Source organism: Cyprinodon variegatus, unplaced genomic scaffold, assembly GCF_000732505.1.
Source record: "Cyprinodon variegatus isolate N-32 unplaced genomic scaffold, C_variegatus-1.0 Scaffold158, whole genome shotgun sequence".
Classification (NCBI taxonomy): domain Eukaryota; kingdom Metazoa; phylum Chordata; class Actinopteri; order Cyprinodontiformes; family Cyprinodontidae; genus Cyprinodon; species Cyprinodon variegatus.
Genome location: NW_015150611.1, coordinates 574,292 through 591,288, shown reverse-complemented (window position 1 = coordinate 591,288; position 16,997 = coordinate 574,292). Strand labels below are relative to the sequence as shown.

The 16,997-nt window shown below is 36.9% G+C and overlaps 1 protein-coding gene across 1 annotated transcript; it reads right to left on the bottom strand.

The window, feature by feature from the left end:
* Window positions 1–1,527: 1,527 nt before the first annotated feature.
* Window positions 1,528–12,422, bottom strand: LOC107086691 (ERBB receptor feedback inhibitor 1-like). Its single transcript, XM_015377802.1, has 4 exons — window positions 12,253–12,422; window positions 4,591–4,761; window positions 4,150–4,229; window positions 1,528–3,133 (listed from the first exon to the last, which is right to left on the bottom strand). The coding sequence occupies exons 2-4, from the start codon at window positions 4,635–4,637 to the stop codon at window positions 2,178–2,180; spliced, it is 1,083 nt and encodes a 360-aa protein (XP_015233288.1). The 5' UTR covers window positions 4,638–4,761; window positions 12,253–12,422; the 3' UTR covers window positions 1,528–2,177.
* Window positions 12,423–16,997: the final 4,575 nt, after the last annotated feature.

The window sequence follows — 16,997 nt, the reverse complement described above, 5'->3', positions numbered from 1 at the left end:
CACTACAACTAAACAAAAAAAAACAAAAAACACTTGATTTACATACATGAATAAATGATCAGAAACGTGACAGCTGATTAGAGCTAAACAGACCTCATTTGTCTAGAAATAAAAAGCCTAAGGAAATTAAATAAATACTTTAGTTTAAACATTAGGAGTCTTATTCATATGTATGAATGAACCTTTCAAGATAATTTGCGCTAGTTGTAAACTAATGCAACAAAATTGAAGTTGGATTGCTAAAATCTGTTAGAAATAAGAAAAAAATAAATCTATTTCCAAACATTCGGACCTAAACATATGAAAACACTTTAAACAATGAGTCAAATCAGCTGGTAACTCTTCAGTTAACAAGCCTGCAGCTCCATAGGGTGTTAATAACCATACCTGTCACTGTCACATTTGGTTGAACTTGTAATGTGTAAAATATTACACCTAAATATATTAGATTTCTTATTAAAAAAAAACAAAAAACGTGTGCAATCAGCATATAGGCACAAGCCCAGCTTGTACCAGAGTCATTTGCTTTCTCTTAAAGAAAAAAGCATAACTCCAGGCTGGTTTTAGTGGCATTAAAACAATTTAGGATTAAACACTATTCAGTGATTACATACAAAAGGAATACAAAAAAGAAAATTTGCACATCTCAAACAAAAAAAAAAAAATCACAGAGTTAATTTATTTCAGCTATTCAGTTCAAACAGGTTCATCAAACGTGATATATTTCAAATATTTAACATGTTATTTTGATTATTTTAGCTCACAGCTAATTAAAAATCACCCAATTTCTCTGAAAATGTGTACACTGACATTACTTTTTTATTTTAAAGCAGATAACGGATATTCAGCACATCCCAATTTATAAATGTGAGAAATTCACAATGTTTTGGCCTTAAAATTAAGTCACTGAAAAAATCTCCCACAACAGTTAGCACATGGACATACAGTACTCAGTAGGCTGACATAAAAAATAAAAAAAATCCTTTACCTATTGATCTTACGTAACCTTCCCAGTCTGAGAAGCGGATTTTCTGAGAATTCATTAACCATTAGCTGAAATCATTTGAATTAACAAAAAACAAAAATTTATCACCCTGTATAATAATGTTCTGTTTGAGCTTCGCTTTTTTAAAATGCATCTACTGAAATAACTGATGATGTTGCAATTTACTAAAAAAAAAAATACTCATTAGTGAAAATAGATCCATGAGGTATTTTTCCTCCACCACAAGAGAAAAACTCTTAATACTGAGTGCTGTACTTTATTGCCGTAAGGTGAACCGTAAATATGCCTCTTAAAATACTGACCGGTAAGATTCAGTCAAAAACATCACAGTCAAACCAAATACAACAAATTTGTGACAGAGAATAGCAAAAATACAGCAGTGTACCATGTTCACAATGATGATGATGATGATGAGGGTTAGGCATGGGCCAGTACAGGTATTAAGGTGTAATTTGGTTTTCTACACTGTCTTGGAATATCTGAGATAAAAAAATCTAAAAACATAATTAATCTGGTGGGTGTTTTTGTTGATTTAAGATTAAATGGCGTTTTTCAAATCTATAATTTGCCAAAATAACACCCTGATTATAACATTTTGCCCTGATGACAAGAACTCCGGTTTTCAGGCATTGACTGAATTCTCATTGAAAGAGTAAATAGCAGCCACCTTGCTACTGTTAGTGTGTAAACATTTGCAATTCCAGGTTGAACTGGACCCGGTTAAACTGCCAAGCAAAACACTAAAGCTGCTTTTTTTTTTTAAACTCATCTAAGGTTCCAAAGTCCAAAGATTGTTCTCTTAAAATGTTCCTGTATTTTGGGGAAACTTCCAGTGATTTCATAGTCCAGATTCCTCGAAAGCAGCAAAGTTGCTGCTAAATGGAGGAAATCCAATCCTTTTTTTTTAGCAGATAAAAATTTAAACACATGAGGTGCAGCTAAATTACCTGCCGATAAAGGTCTGAAAGTCTCAAAGTTTACTATGAAGAGCAGAATTAGCAAAATGGTTTAATATTCTGCAAGGGAAGTTTTTAAAAACAACTAGATTTTCACTATTCTGTTAAAAATCCCCTCCTTTTTTTTCAAAAAGAAAACTAAGAATTCCACTGTAAGCATCCCCTACCAGCCCATGCCTAACGTCAGTCGCTGTCTTGTATTCGTTGAAAGGATTCTATCTTTTCTGCCAGACGCATCCAGTCCTATCAGGCTCACTCAGAATCCTTGCCCGTCTCTCTGCGTGCGCGGGCCGACCCGGCGGCAGCAGAATGTAATGCGTGGCGCTGGCCTGTTTGCCGTCCTTCAGAATGGGAACGATACAAGGAGAAAACTGTGCAGCTGGTGGTGCCCTTTCGCTCTGCTGTCTCTGTAAAGTCTTACTCACATAATTTGGATTAGCAGCAAAACTCTGTGTGACGGGCATCACTCCATTGATGTAAATTGGGAGGCTTTTGGGGCTTGGGGTGCGTGGTGGGCAGGGTGGGACCAAGGGGACCCTTGGGGGGACTTTGGGAGGCTTTTCATCCTCAGAGTTGCTCACAGGTTTGCAGAGAGAGGAGGGTTTAGGTGGGATGGGGATACGAGGAGGGATTTGAGGTTTTATAGGAGGAATAGGGGGACCTGAACAGGAAAAACAGATTCTGGATGAGGCTTGATGCTCTGACTGTTTGTCACCAAAACCAGCTCTAAGAGCAGACACATCATGCTGGCTGTCTCTTTTCTCATGAGCAAAGTAATCAAAATTACAGTTGTTTGTAAGAGGTCTGCTTCCTCTACCAAGTAGTCTGTCCTCTCTGCTTGGCCAAGAGAAAGCAATGGAGTCAGAGCCTATAGCTCTTATCTCCAATGATCCCCCCTGGTAGGCGTAATTTATCTGACCGCAGTCTCTGTTGCTGCTTCTGGTTATTGCTTTCGGGCAGCTTTTGGGCAGGAGGCGCTGGCGGTCACTGGTAAAGAATTCAACCTCACTGTCTGCAGCTTCATCTGACATGAGGTCCTCAGGGTCAGGAAGCGGCGGGAGGGGTTTGGCCTCTTTCTGTCGGACCCTTCTCTGGGAGGAGGGGACCACCTGGTCTCCGTCGCACTTGAAAGCATCCGAGTGGTAAGCAGGAAAGCGGACAGAGATGCTGGCTGTGGAGGGAAAGACAATTATCAGACAAACTGAAAATCTCAAACTGCCCTTCCACTAAACTCAGTTGATACGAGTCCTCTGCTATCACTGTTTCTTCCTCCAGAAGAGAAAATAAAAACCGTCAGAGAGGAAGAAGCTTTGAAAAACAACCGGCAGTGAAAACAGATACAGGACAGGAAACGAGGAGTGAAAACAATGGCCTAACCCATCACCTTCTTAGTCAGACATCAGTCACAACACCCGGATTATCACAGGAAGTGTCACTATCTTCAGAACCACCGGGTTATAATCTTAACTGAGCTTCCCATAACCTTCTCTGTGGAAACATCCGACATGCCCCAGACTGCGGGAACAGCTGGTGACCGAGGAGCGATAGCTTCAACTCCTCCTCTCGTCTCTACTCTGATACATAAACTCCTTCTAAGGTTTTTTACTGGAAAGAAATATAATCTTATCAAAATTAAAAACTGGTGTATGTAGCTACTGCTTTTATTTTACATGTAGAAACAGTTACAAAGACTCGTGTTATTTTTACTGCAACAATATTGTAAATAATGAAAGAGAAAATTCATTAGAAACATATAGAAAGATATGTTGACTTGAATAAAAAAAAGCTAAATTCAGCCTCTAATGTGATTATATTTAATTAGTGAGGGACAAAGAAAATGTCTGCTTATGCAATAATTGTGTTCATTTAAATAAACTGTAACTGAGGCATTTACAATACCAATGACTACATTTCCTGATTCCTGGGGTATAAATATGATCTTACACAGAGATGCATTTATCTCTAAAAAGGAAACCATGAGCTTTATAAGGGATTTTTTTTTCTTCCCTCTCACAAAAAAAAAAAAAAATACTCAAATTAAATTTCCTGGGATTTGAACTGCTGCTGCTGTAGCAAAAGATTAGCTTGTGTTAAAGCCAGGTGTTCCAATAAAAGTAAAGGCCACTGAAGCCTGTTTTATTCTCTGTAGTTACTGTACAACAGGTTAGAAGTAACAGTCTGACTCACAGTTAAACTGCTTGGCCGTTTGTTGCTGCTGCAGCTCAGTCAGGCTGGGGTCCATGTCAGCACTCAGGCCGAAGCACTCTCTGCAAAGCAAAATAGGCTGAGAAATCCATACAGAAATGTGGGAACGTGTGAATGTTTCCTGCATGCAACCCGCTGTCAATCAGTTATTGTATGCCGACTAACAATAGTGCATTCTTTAACAGAAAACATGCCTGGCACTTTTTATACTAAGAATTAAAAGTTAAAGGAAAATTTTAAACGCTTTTAATTTGCCAGACATCCTAGTCGACACTATATTGCTCCTGCTGTTTATCTTTCTGCAGTGATGCTGTTATTGGGATTTTTGTTTTAGCTTTTTCCCCAAAACAAAACACAATCCTGTTCACTATGACTATGCAAACTTAATTTTTCTATCCAACAAGCTTTAAATTTTGTTCTTACCTGTGCATTTCTTGGTGACCCCAGTAGTTATTTTGATTTCCATCCATGTTGTGGCATAAAAAGTTGCTTCTAATACGCAGGATGTGAACGGTTCGGATGCAAAGCTCTGGCACCAGTCAGCTCCATTAAATCCATCAGAGGATCATTGTGAGCAGCAGCTGCAGCAACAAGCTGTAGGGGAGACATGGAAGCTAGTTAGAGCTGCCGAGGTAAAATTATACAGTGAGGACAGACATGAAATAAACACTGTTTCATGTCGGGCTTATGGGCATTATCTCTGCTTTGGTTTAAACAGGATTTACTGGTGTAAAAAAACTCATAATACAGCTGAGTGAAGAACAGTCAAATACTCCCAGCCACACAGCAGGCGATTAGAGCCATCTAAGGTCTATAGATGCTTTAAGAAAAAAGGAATGTGGAAAGAAAACCCTAAAAAAAGGAAGTACGGTAAATAAAATATTTTATACCATGACATCCATGCAGGAGGCTGGATTTTTTTTACATAAAATATGGTGCATGCCAGTAAAAACACGTTAAACCACATTGTTTTCTTGAGATGATGTGATCTTCTAAAAATTTGATTGATAAAGATTCTAAGCTGCTTTTTTATTTATTTTCTGCTCAGCCCTCATCCTAATAGCAAACTTGCAGTGTATCTATACTTGTTTAAGTAAAGGCACTACAAATAAGTATAAAGTCTGCAAAGTTGATTACGTTTAAAAAAAACATACTAAAACTAAGACCTGGCTAATATATATTACTACATACACTGCAAAAAATGTAAATATAAATAAGTCATTTTTTCTTTAAAGAAGTGCATTTTTCTTGCACTGACGAGGTAAGTGAGACACTTTGCCAGAGGAACAAGACAAATTTCAATTTAAATAAGAAAAAAATTGCATTGTCTTATTTCAAGCGCATATTATCTAATTATCTTATTTTAAGATTTAAAAAATTACTCATTCCATTGACCAATCATTGTATTTACCTTCTCAAATTAAAGGTAAATATACTTTAGTTTAAAAAATGTTGACTTATTTCTAGATGTTTTTTCTCAGTGTAGTTTAGCACGATAGCTCATAATAATTTGACTGTTTACATCTGTTGTAGGGATGTGCGAGACCAACACAAGGTAGTAAATAATTGTGAAGTGAAAGGAAGAGGAGACTATTAGCATTTACATTTACCGGTACTTCCTTTTAGTCCAACACAGAGCTAATGTGTGAGTGTGAAGCAATCTCATCCTGCAATCAAAATGTAATATCTGATAAAGTAGAGCTGGATCCATTACATGAAATTAAACAATTACGGCACAACTAGGGCTGTCCCGATCTGATATTGACATTGATAATTGGTCCGATACAAGACAAAAATATGAATATCAGAATATACTGAGAAAATAGATATTAGAAAACTTAATTTGCTTCTGTCCTTTTGTTTGAAGTTCATATAACTCTTTGGTGGATGAAAAAATATTCAGTTGCTTTCATAATTGATGTTAAATATAGTAATTTGTTTGTGAAATGTCTCTTGGTCGAGCATTTTCTATATTCCACACCATTCAAAAATACATAATGAAAGTATGTATGAGTTGTGCTAATGTCCTATCGGGTAAATATCGGTATCAGCCATTACTCAAAGCTGCAATATCAGTATTATATGGGAGATTAAAATTTGAATTGGGACACCCCTATCCGATGTTTGGGTTTGAGGATCTAAGACCAATTTTTACTCTTCCTGCCATAAAACAAGTAACTATAAGAGGCAAGTCATGGGTGAATGAAAGCAGAAATGTTTATGTAGTGGACACAGCAACTACAAAAAAAGACAGATTTATCTAAACAGAAACAAAGCGGATATGTTTGGCCTGCAAAGTACCATCCACCTTGAAACAGGGTTCTGGCAGCATCATGCTTTGGGGGTCAGGGAAGCTGTTTAGCGTTAATGTGAAGAGGAATAGAAATTATTTTACATGCAGAAAACCAAACAGAGCTTCAATGGAATAGACTGATGCATATCCATGCATTAAAAGGGAAAGATTAAAATTAAGCTCTTAATCTAACAAAAAATCTGTTTCAAAACGTGAACATTTTGCTCAATAACTCCTATTTAATTTAATTAAAATTTAAACAGTCAAAATTTGCAGCCTTTTGATTTCTCAAAACTGACTATATATATAACAGAACTGACAGCATTTTAACCTTTATCCTCCACTTAACATTTATATGCCACTAAAATCCCAGTACGATACACTGAGGCTGCTGTTTTTAGGGTGAGAAATTGGAAAAATGTAAATACACTGCATAGAACAAGATATCTGAGCATTTAATACAATTTAAAATCTCCAAACTATGTTCAAATCACATTTAAAATTCCACACATGATGTCACTACTAAATAAATCTCAGGTTTTAAATTAATTCCTTAATTTTTAGAACACCGCACATTACAATAAACATAGAGTGCTTGTGCACAATTTTATGAAAGCATAGAAACAGACGACAACAGCCTAGTGAATGACTTCAGTCTGCTCTCACAGCTGCTGAACAGTATGTTTCACTTTGTACTCCCAGGCTGTTGCACAACCTCTGGGTCAGATGTGGGAGGGAGGCAGCTCCTCTCGCTCTCTTTGCTCTCCCTCTTTGACCATGAAACCCTGCAGCATCCGCCTGCTCAACAGGGGCTAATTGTACCGCATTCCTCTGATGCCGAATCGCAAACACAACCAAAGTACAGGGATTAAAACACCAAATTCTTTTTGATCCAGGGAGGACAGTAGATCCCCAAGGTTGTTTAATCAGGTTGGGAACAAAGATAATTGAAAATGCTTTAAAAATGCTTTAAATCTGTTTTTATACAGCAGTATCAACCAAAAGTACCCGTTTTTTTCATATTGCATTGACTAGTCTAGATCTAATTCTCTTTTTTGCATTTATTAAACAGCAGCTAGTGTAAAGTGAAACGTGAAAATGTGAATGAATATATCCCACACCTGACTGTAAAGCATATAAACCTTATTTCATTGTTCTAAACCATACAGACCTGCTTTGTCTCATGTCAAATATCAGTTGTCTGAAAACTCAAGTGGGAAGCAAGCCATTTAAAGCATGCAAAGATAAACCCCCCCACACATCCAAACAAAACATTGGCTCATATGTGTGTTTGAATATGAAGATCATCTCAAACAGAGCCGTCTGTGGCGTCACTTCCATCCAAGAGCCTCTGAGATGGAAGACATTGAACAATTAAGGATTCTGTGGGCAATTACTCAGCATTCATGAATGGAGCCACTCTCAGCCATGAATGGGCCTTTGTGCAAACCGGGTGCAAAGTCGGCCAAGCCTGAAAATACAAGTGAACTCTCCCATGAGGTTAGGACGAGAGATACGCCATGGAGACAGGCCGACACGGCTGAAGCATGAGCCTGCACCAAACGGCCTTCGCAGGGGGAATGTATGCGCTGGCGCAATGAGAGGGAGAAGCCAGCAGTCGGAGGAAACTGTTTGTTTTAGGTCAAGCAGGAACATGATGTGCTGTCCTTGGCAGCACCGACCTCCCATTTGTCAGGCTATTCACTGGTCAGATGGATATTGATAAACTAATTGTTATAGATTGTCCACGCAAATGATGTTCTTTAAATAGTTAATGATGTACCAGCTTACCTACAGGCATAACGTTCTTTAAGTCTCAAAGAAAAACAAAAGTTCTCACACCAGAGATCACATTTATTTATGTTTTCCAAACCAATATATACGAGGGGCGTTCAATAAGTAATGCCCCTGACCCACTTCCAGATCTTTGATCAACCTGAAATTTTGCATGTGAAATTATTTAAATCTCTATAGATTAAATAAAAAATTACAGCTCTGGACTAATTGTGGTTTCTGATTTACTGGTGTTCAAACTGAGTCAAGTCTGAGTTTTTGCATTTGAAAGGGCGCACCCAACGGGAGACTTTTGACCAAATGAAAGTAACTTATAGTGATAATGTCCCATAATGTAACATTGTAAAACATTTTGCAAGTTCATATAACGGGCATCATCACCATAAATTACTTTAATTACACTAAAAGTCTCCCGTGGTGCGAGTCCTTTCAAATCGAAAAACCGGATCACTGCTTGACATTCAACAGGCTCCATTTCAGACTTTACTCAGTTCAAACATCTGTAAGTCAGAAACCGCAAATAGTTCAGAGCTGTAATTTGTTACTTAATCTATAGAGATTTAAATAACCTCACATGCAAAATTTCAAATTGATGAAACATCTGGAAGTGGGTCAGAGGCATTAAGTACGTAGAAGTAAGTAGGGGGCACTACTTACGTATATATATATATATATATATTTATTATTTTATATTTTTATTTTATTTTTACTTTAATTTATTTATTTATTTATTATTATTATTTTTTATGTGTATCCAGCCGTTATTGTTATCTATCATTATCTACTACTTATCACATAACCTTACTTTTTGTTTACAAAGAAAAAGAATTGAAGTCAGGCCAACTGTGTCCAAGAGTTTCATTAAGCATAAATTTAGACCCTTATTCCACAATGTAAACCATAAAATAGTTCATATTATGTCGCCTATGATGCAGTTCATAAAGTTATGCAGGATGCATAAAAATTGTCATCAAACGCAAATGAAAATTAATTTGCAGGGGAAAAAAAAGGTTTTTAGAACAATGGCACACAAATTTATAGTCATGATTCTAAAACGTCTGTATTGCTGCGTTTAGTAATTTTATTATAAACTATTCTAGATTAATTTGATCTAATTGCCTGTAATACTGTCGTTTCTGTCAGGTTTTTTTGAGTTCAGCCATGGCTATAATGTAGATTACAATAATGAGAGGAGTTGCTTTTTAGGTACTTTCCATTTACTGTAGTGAAGAGCACTAAACCAGGGAGTGCTGGTTTCCACTTTTGTTTTGTTTTTCTCAGAAATCTAAAAAGAAATGTGCTGTTGATTGACCAGGTTAACAGCTATTAGCAATCCTAGCTAATAAAAGTGTCGTTTTTTAGCTAAGATTGCTAAAAAGCAAACCTTGCCAGCTAATTCCATTAAATTCAATCTTGTACTTTGACAGTATAGCACTATGGCCACGGAGGGAAGCTGGTAAAGTTGGTGTGAAAGATTCAGTGTGAAAATATTCAAATCATAAATAAAGAGCTTTCCCTGCAAGCAGGAAGGGCAGCCATGTTGGATTCTGCACTACTGGTCAGAGAATTTCTACATGAAATATTAACTCACAGGAATCTCTTTATCAACATTTCTAACTGTAGACATTAAAATCAAACTTTTCAACCAAAACAGAAAGAATGATGTAATCAAATTGAATCCATAATAATTTAGTCTTGATCTTGTTTAAAATGTCAATGCTATTAAACATGTCTAAATAAACTCTATTGTTTCTTCTATAAAACAAGGCATGTTTCAGTCATTTGTTCAGATATCAATTTAAATTAGCAACATGTTGTGCTGTTCTTGAATATGCTGATTTCTATATGAATCTGTCTGAGCAACATATCATAAACTGAATTCACTGTGCAGCATGGTACCAATGGTTGATATCGCCTTTTTTTTCCATGATCACCCTCTTTTTCTTTGCAGAATCACAACCCCCCCCCCATTATTGTCTGTAAATTAATAACAGTGCTACTTCTTCCCCCTCACCTAACCTCTTAAACACCCGGTATGGACTGTGCTCCCAGGCTTTTTATCACATGTTTGTTCCCACAGTTGGAAAAGAACGGAGTAACAGAGTGTTTAAATATGTTGCCCCCTCAGTCTGAATGCATTTACCCCCAATAGTCCGAACTAACACCCTGGGAAGGCTATAAAGAAGCCAAGTTAATTAATTGAAATAGCTTTAGTGTGTGCTATGTTGGCTATTCTTAATTTTAGGTGTTTAAAACTATATTAATGTATGTCACTGCATTAATCTTAATGTTTGTAAATAGGGTTGTTCTAATTCTTGGTAAAGAGATTGAAATTCTCAATTGTCATCTAGGTATATTTTATATATATATATATATATTTTTGTACATAAAAAAAAAACAGAAATAAAACACTATAACCATAGAATCAGTGTTCAGTGGCTGCTTATTAATATTTTAAATCATGGATTACTTAACATCTATTACTTCTTTTCTTCCTCTTATTTTTCTTTTTTCTTATATTTCCGTTGACTTTATATGATAGCAATTATGGACACCTCTGTTGCACAAAGTGGAAGAAAATCAATCATGCATTGTTTTAAATATTTTCCACAAATACAAAGCAGAAGAGTCAGGAGGTCACATTTATTCAGACCTTCTGGGTTGATGCTCTGCATAACCGCCTTCCTGCGTAATTACTAAAAGCTGATCTTTTGTCCCAGCTTCTAAAAGCTCTCTTTTCATGATTTTGATGTATTAAACTCAACAGATCTTTTCATTAACTCTAATCAGCCTCCTATTGTGGCTGACCACCATATCTTACTGTGGGAAGTGGGTCTTGAATGAATTTGGTGCTGGTTTTCCACCACACAGAATCCTAGGTGTTAGCTAGAAATTTAATCTCACCAGAGCTTTTTCCTACATGTTTGCTTATTTCTTGAAAACCTTTAAGCAAAACTTAAAAAAAGAAAAGAAAAGAAAAAGATTTATTTCCAAGATATTTTTATTCCACCATTCCATTAAAAAAAAAACAAAAAAACAGATTTATAGATTTATGAAGGGAACAACTTTTTTTTTTTTTTTTTTACCTGGCATATGGATTTTCCAAACTGTTCAATCTCTGCAGCTCCTCCAGAGCTACCCCATGTCTTAGTACGTTATTGCGTTTCCATTTTAAGATGAGGGATTTAACAGATTTATGTAAAAGCTTTAAGGCTGGGTGCAATGCCTTATAACATTTCAAATCTTTTCACAAGTTTTACCCTAAACCATCTGTGTTGTTCCTTTGAGTTTGTGATGCTGCCCATTGAGGCTTTTGCATAACAATATTAGCACTGATGTTAAAATATACAATGATAGACACAAAAATAAAGTAAATTTTCATGCCAAACAATTACAATAGTTATTTTATTGAATGGTCTCACATAAAAAAAAATTATAGATAGATAGATAGATAGATTTATGTAATAAGCAAAATAAAACACAAAATATTAATTCTCATCGGCCTTAAAATTAAGTTACTATGGGTCTGTCTTTCATTAGTTGCATAGTTTGTAATTGCAACGCTAAAAACATTAATAAAATGTTTATCTGAATACTTTTCTAAGCACTTTAGAACGTTTTGGCGCCCTCTGTTGGTTGCAAGGGGAACGTGTTGCCTTTCATTGCTGTCAGTAGCGGAACAGCTGAGAACCTCTCTGGACAAATAACCCATTCTTTGTGTACAGTTAGCACTTTCGACCCAGTTACCGAGCATCATTTGAACAACTGTTTTAAATGAAAAGTTTCAAATGATTGAAATCTGTTTTCGATTCCTTGTCTTTAATTAAATTCCCTTCAGGAAACAAGCTACTTAAAACAGCGTAAACTAGTTCAAATATGCTTCTTAGACACAAGTTCATATACACCTATTTCATTTATTGGTCGCCCCCTTTTTGTCCTTAACTTTGAAAATTTGTTCATCTGAGATAAGGTACTGATTTAAAACGTTAAACTCTTACCACAATTAAATCCCGACTATGTCTCCATCACGTAAACGCGTCTTGGTCGATCTTTGCTTCTCATGAATGTTAAAAATCAAATAGTTGTTGTGAGTCCCATCAGATCCAAGCCATGTGCAACATCCTTCCTCTGTCAACAACGCTGGGAGGTGAAACTGATTTGGTCAGAGTGACGCAGTTTTCCATAACTGCTTATAAATGGATCCAACACCCAGGGAGCGTTACTGTAACTCCACCCATTGCTGTCTTAAAGAGGCAAAATCTTTCCGAATATGGAATAACCCACCATTCATAAAAACAACCTCCAAAAAGACTCTAAATCAAAAATAACCCATAGAAAGATTTTTTTGTGCTCTTATATATTTTGAATGCGTTTTAATTTATTTGTGTTTAAATAAGCTTATTGCTTATAAACTATGTTTACATGGAGCACTTTGGTTTAAATTGAAGTGAGATAATTACACTTTTTTTGCATTTTTAAATGCACTTTTTTATCTAAACCATGTTTAAAAAGGTAACTTCCACTGTATATGCATTTTTTCACCATTTTTATTAAAAAATGAATAATAATTAAATAATTTAACCTTATCACATTGTAGAAATTTACCTCTGCGTTTAAGCAACAGTGGGCTGCCATCGTGGGAAGCCCAGGGAGCAATCGGTCTTGCGAAAAGACCCAGACTGGCAGTCAGTTGGAGTAGGTTTCAAACTCACAACCTTAGGATTCCAAGCTCTATGGCCTTACCGCTAAGCAACTCCCCCGAAACATATTATTGTTTAAGTCTTGGACATATTATTATGTCCAAGACATAAACTATGACAGTATAGAGCCGTATATATCAAGATAAGGTCTCTAAACTATACCGTTTAGTCAAATACCTTGTGATGGGAACGACAATTTGTCAAAAAGCTGAAAATTAATCTTTGGTAAATATTACAGCAGAGAGAAAACAATGGAGAAAAACCTTGGATTTAATTTGTGCTGTTTACTGAGAGTCCAGTTGAGGCATTTCATAAATCAGTGAACAGTTTTGACATGACCTGCGTGGGTGTCAGGGAGCATGTGGGTGGACTCAGTGCAGAACATCTCTTAAAGATGAAAAAGTCGATAGCCAGTTCACTCATTGTACACTATGGCTTGTTTTTGAATCCTTTTCTGTGTACTTGAATGACTGTTTTTTTCTTACCCTATACAGAGGTAAACTGAACAGACAGCACACGCAAACATTTCTTTTAAAGAAGCAACAGGGAGGTAATGTGTTTGTTTTTTACCAGTCTGGACCAGGCAGGGCTTCATACAGTACAAATAAATCCTCAGGGCCATAGACCCTTCCAACGTACAGTAGAACACGTAGGAGAAACAAACTAAACCCTCCAATCATCACTGTTCCATTGAGTTAACACACTAATACACCCATTTAAGGCTACATTCAAATGAAAGACCTAAACCTGTGTGCACAATGTCAATCATAAACCTAAACAATGATTACACCACATGCTGTGTGCAAAGCTGGATCTGCAATCCCCCACCGCCTGATGACATTTGTTTGCTCTAAGGCAGACTCAGCAAGTACACTTTCAGCAAGTTCTCAGTTTGATTGGCTTTATGTTGAGCAATGAAGTGCTGTGACCTTAGTAGTGAAAAAGCTGCCTGTTGTTCACAAAAGTGCCATACAGTTTACAGTGCCATGTAAAAGAATTGATTCCCAAAAACTTCTTTGCATTTTGTTACATTACAAATACAAAATTCAATTTGTGTCATTTGAATTTTGGCAGGATATACTAACACAAAGGAGACCATCATTGTGAACTAGAAGGTAAAGGATATATAGTTTCTGAAAACCGTTTTCCCATTTTCCCACTAATTTCTTAAGGTATGTTTGAACTGATTCCATTTAGAAAAAAGCTCAAATTCAGGCTAAAACTATCCATCCATATTAACTTTAAACTCTTTGATTGAGTAGTGACTGGGCTATCCTCAGTGTGAATAAGTTTTATCTAAACCAGGGTTTTTTTAAACCCTGAGCTCCCTTTCTTTCATGTTTTAGACGTGTTCGTCAAGCACACCTGATTCAAATGATTGCATTTTTTTGCAGCCATCAATGCTGCAAAAGCCTTTTGTTCCCCTTTTCATTCAGGTCCAGTGTGTTGAGGCAGGGAGACCCTTAGAACATGTAGGACAGTGGGTCCTAGGGATCAGTGTTTCTTAACCCATCAGCTGTAGTTCTGTTTGTATGTTTAAGGTTGTTGTCCTCCTGGAAGGTAAATCACTGCACCACTCAGAAGCGCTTTCCAATTTTTTATTACCGTAACTGTGACCGACTTCTGTTAGATAATTTCCCTGTCAGATATCCTCTGCATATTTTTTCATTTGAAGCGATCCATTTAAGGCTGGTTTCCACTGACCAGAGCAGTTTCCCAGGGGATACAGGCCTGAGGCTGACTGAGGGAACCTCTTTTGTTTTTTTTTTCTTAATGTTTTTCTTCTTGTCATATCTTATCTTAAATACAAGTCGCATGTTTTACTATTACTGTTCTCAGACTTGAACTGTGGATCAGTCCATTTAGCTGGACTGCTGTGTCTTGGAGGGTTTGCATTTCTTCAATACTCTTAATTTTCTAAGGTTTGAACAGCGCTCCATGAACTTTGAAAAGCCCATCATATTATCTGTCTTTAAGCTCTTCCAATATGTTCTTCTTGACCTGTATGCTGTGTTCCTTGGACTTCTTGTTGCTGTCAGTCTTACTAATAATTGATTGATCAATTGATTGATTGATTGATTGTTTGACTTTATTGATGTCACAGTGGGGAAATTTACTCGTTACATCAGCTCAGATAGTCAAAAGGAAGAAGAATATATATATATGGGTGTATATCTATAGAGCTATTGCACTGGGTATCAAATATGAAGAAACAGGTTAATGCACAGGGTGTTAAATAATAATTGCACATTATACATTGCACAAGGTATTGCCATTGTAGCATTGTATAGTGTAGTGTACTAAAAATGTCACAAATATTTAGATTATAGAGTTTTAATATAACACTGTTAGGTTTTCGGTTGTAATATGTCCCAAAAAATATTAAAAGAAAAGCAAGATTCTTTTTTAATTTTTCGTCCTTTAAAGGTTTGTACAGTTGTTTCTTGAATTTAATGGTTCAGAGATGATTTCAAATGTTTCCCCCTTTGACGGGCAGCTCTGAGGCTCCTCCATGTATGCATGTGGTGACCCCTGGATTCTCAAAGCTGTGGGAGTTGTTGTTGGGGTGGGCCAGTATCCCAGAGCAGAGGTCAAATCATTTCCTGCTCTCAAAGATCTCAGTCTCTCACAGCTGTCAGTGCTGTATGAAGCCCACCTTCCACATCTGTAGCGCCCCACACCTCCTTTCTCTTCTTTGAAAGGCCAGTTTGACTGGAGTTATTGATAAAAGTTTTCAAAGATGACATAAATCATAAACTAGGATATCCTGACAAGAAGGAGTGGAATAAAGAAGCTTTTCATCCCCCCAGAAAATAGACGTCTGTCCAACAATGTCTTAAGCTGGAACAGGAGATGAAGGAAGGAGGTGTTAACATGTGTTTTCTATGGTAAATATGTCTGTGTGGGTGGATCAGCCGACATGGTGACACAGGGAATTCTCTTATGGGGGAACCAGCTGTGCACAAACATGTAATAGTGATTAGAAACAGCACCACTGGCTGCAGGCAGACATGCTTGCTGCTGCTTTTCAAAGTCCCGGTCAACCTGTCCTGTTTGAGTTTCACATTCCTTTGGATCCTAATGCTCTTACTCCAGTAAATCTGTTAGTGGTTGTTGCAGCTAAAGTGTGACACAGCACAGCTTTGTTTATGAGACCCTGATTTGTAAAATATGTGAAAAAGAGCTTCATCAACAACAGCTGTGGGTTTGATCCATTAAATTCCTATCCGTTGAGTAGTACATAAACTCTTACGGACATATTAAACTGTGATGGACGCAAGAAGAAGAAGAAATTCTTCAGAAACTCTTGGATCTAATTAGCTGCAGTTCTTTGTCACCGCCCACCGCTTCCTCCAGTATGACACGCTCTATTCCCATTTCTTTTTTTCTGGTGATACGCCTTGGAGGATATGCTCTGAATGATTTGAAACACACTCCCGCCCTTTTGCTCTGTTCTCTTTTAGTCTAATTGTTATAAGGTTGGAGTTTGACAAGCTGGAGGAGGCAGGAAGAAAATCCGGCTCCTCAGATGTCTGAGTGGGTTTCAGACCAACGCCTTTGACCTCTTCCAGTGAGCAGACAGCTCAGTTATTGAAGAGCTGCCAGCTGTTGGGAGGTGGATGGGGGAATGAGCTGATGAGTGATTTTGGATTCATTTTGATTGCTGGACAGTTTGATAAGCTTGAGAACCAAGTATGATTAAATTGCATTGCAAAAGGTGAAATTTAGAAGGAAGACACAGACAGATGCTAAAATTATAATATAAATGTAGGGAGTAGAAATTAGGAAGGAAAAAGCACATGAACTGCTCCACTTGGTTCCATCAGAGGTACACTGATGGAGGATGGATCAGTATTTTTTTTTGTTTTGGTCTTATATACTATATACCTTTTCCATGTTCTCTTACATCACCACCAGCTGTAGGGAAGGAGGTGTTCTGGTACGTTGAACGTTTGGGCCTACATGCAAAACTTTAAGGATGGAAAACAAACCCTCCACATTACCGTGAAAACACTGTTCCCTTTGCGAAAAATCTTCTTGAA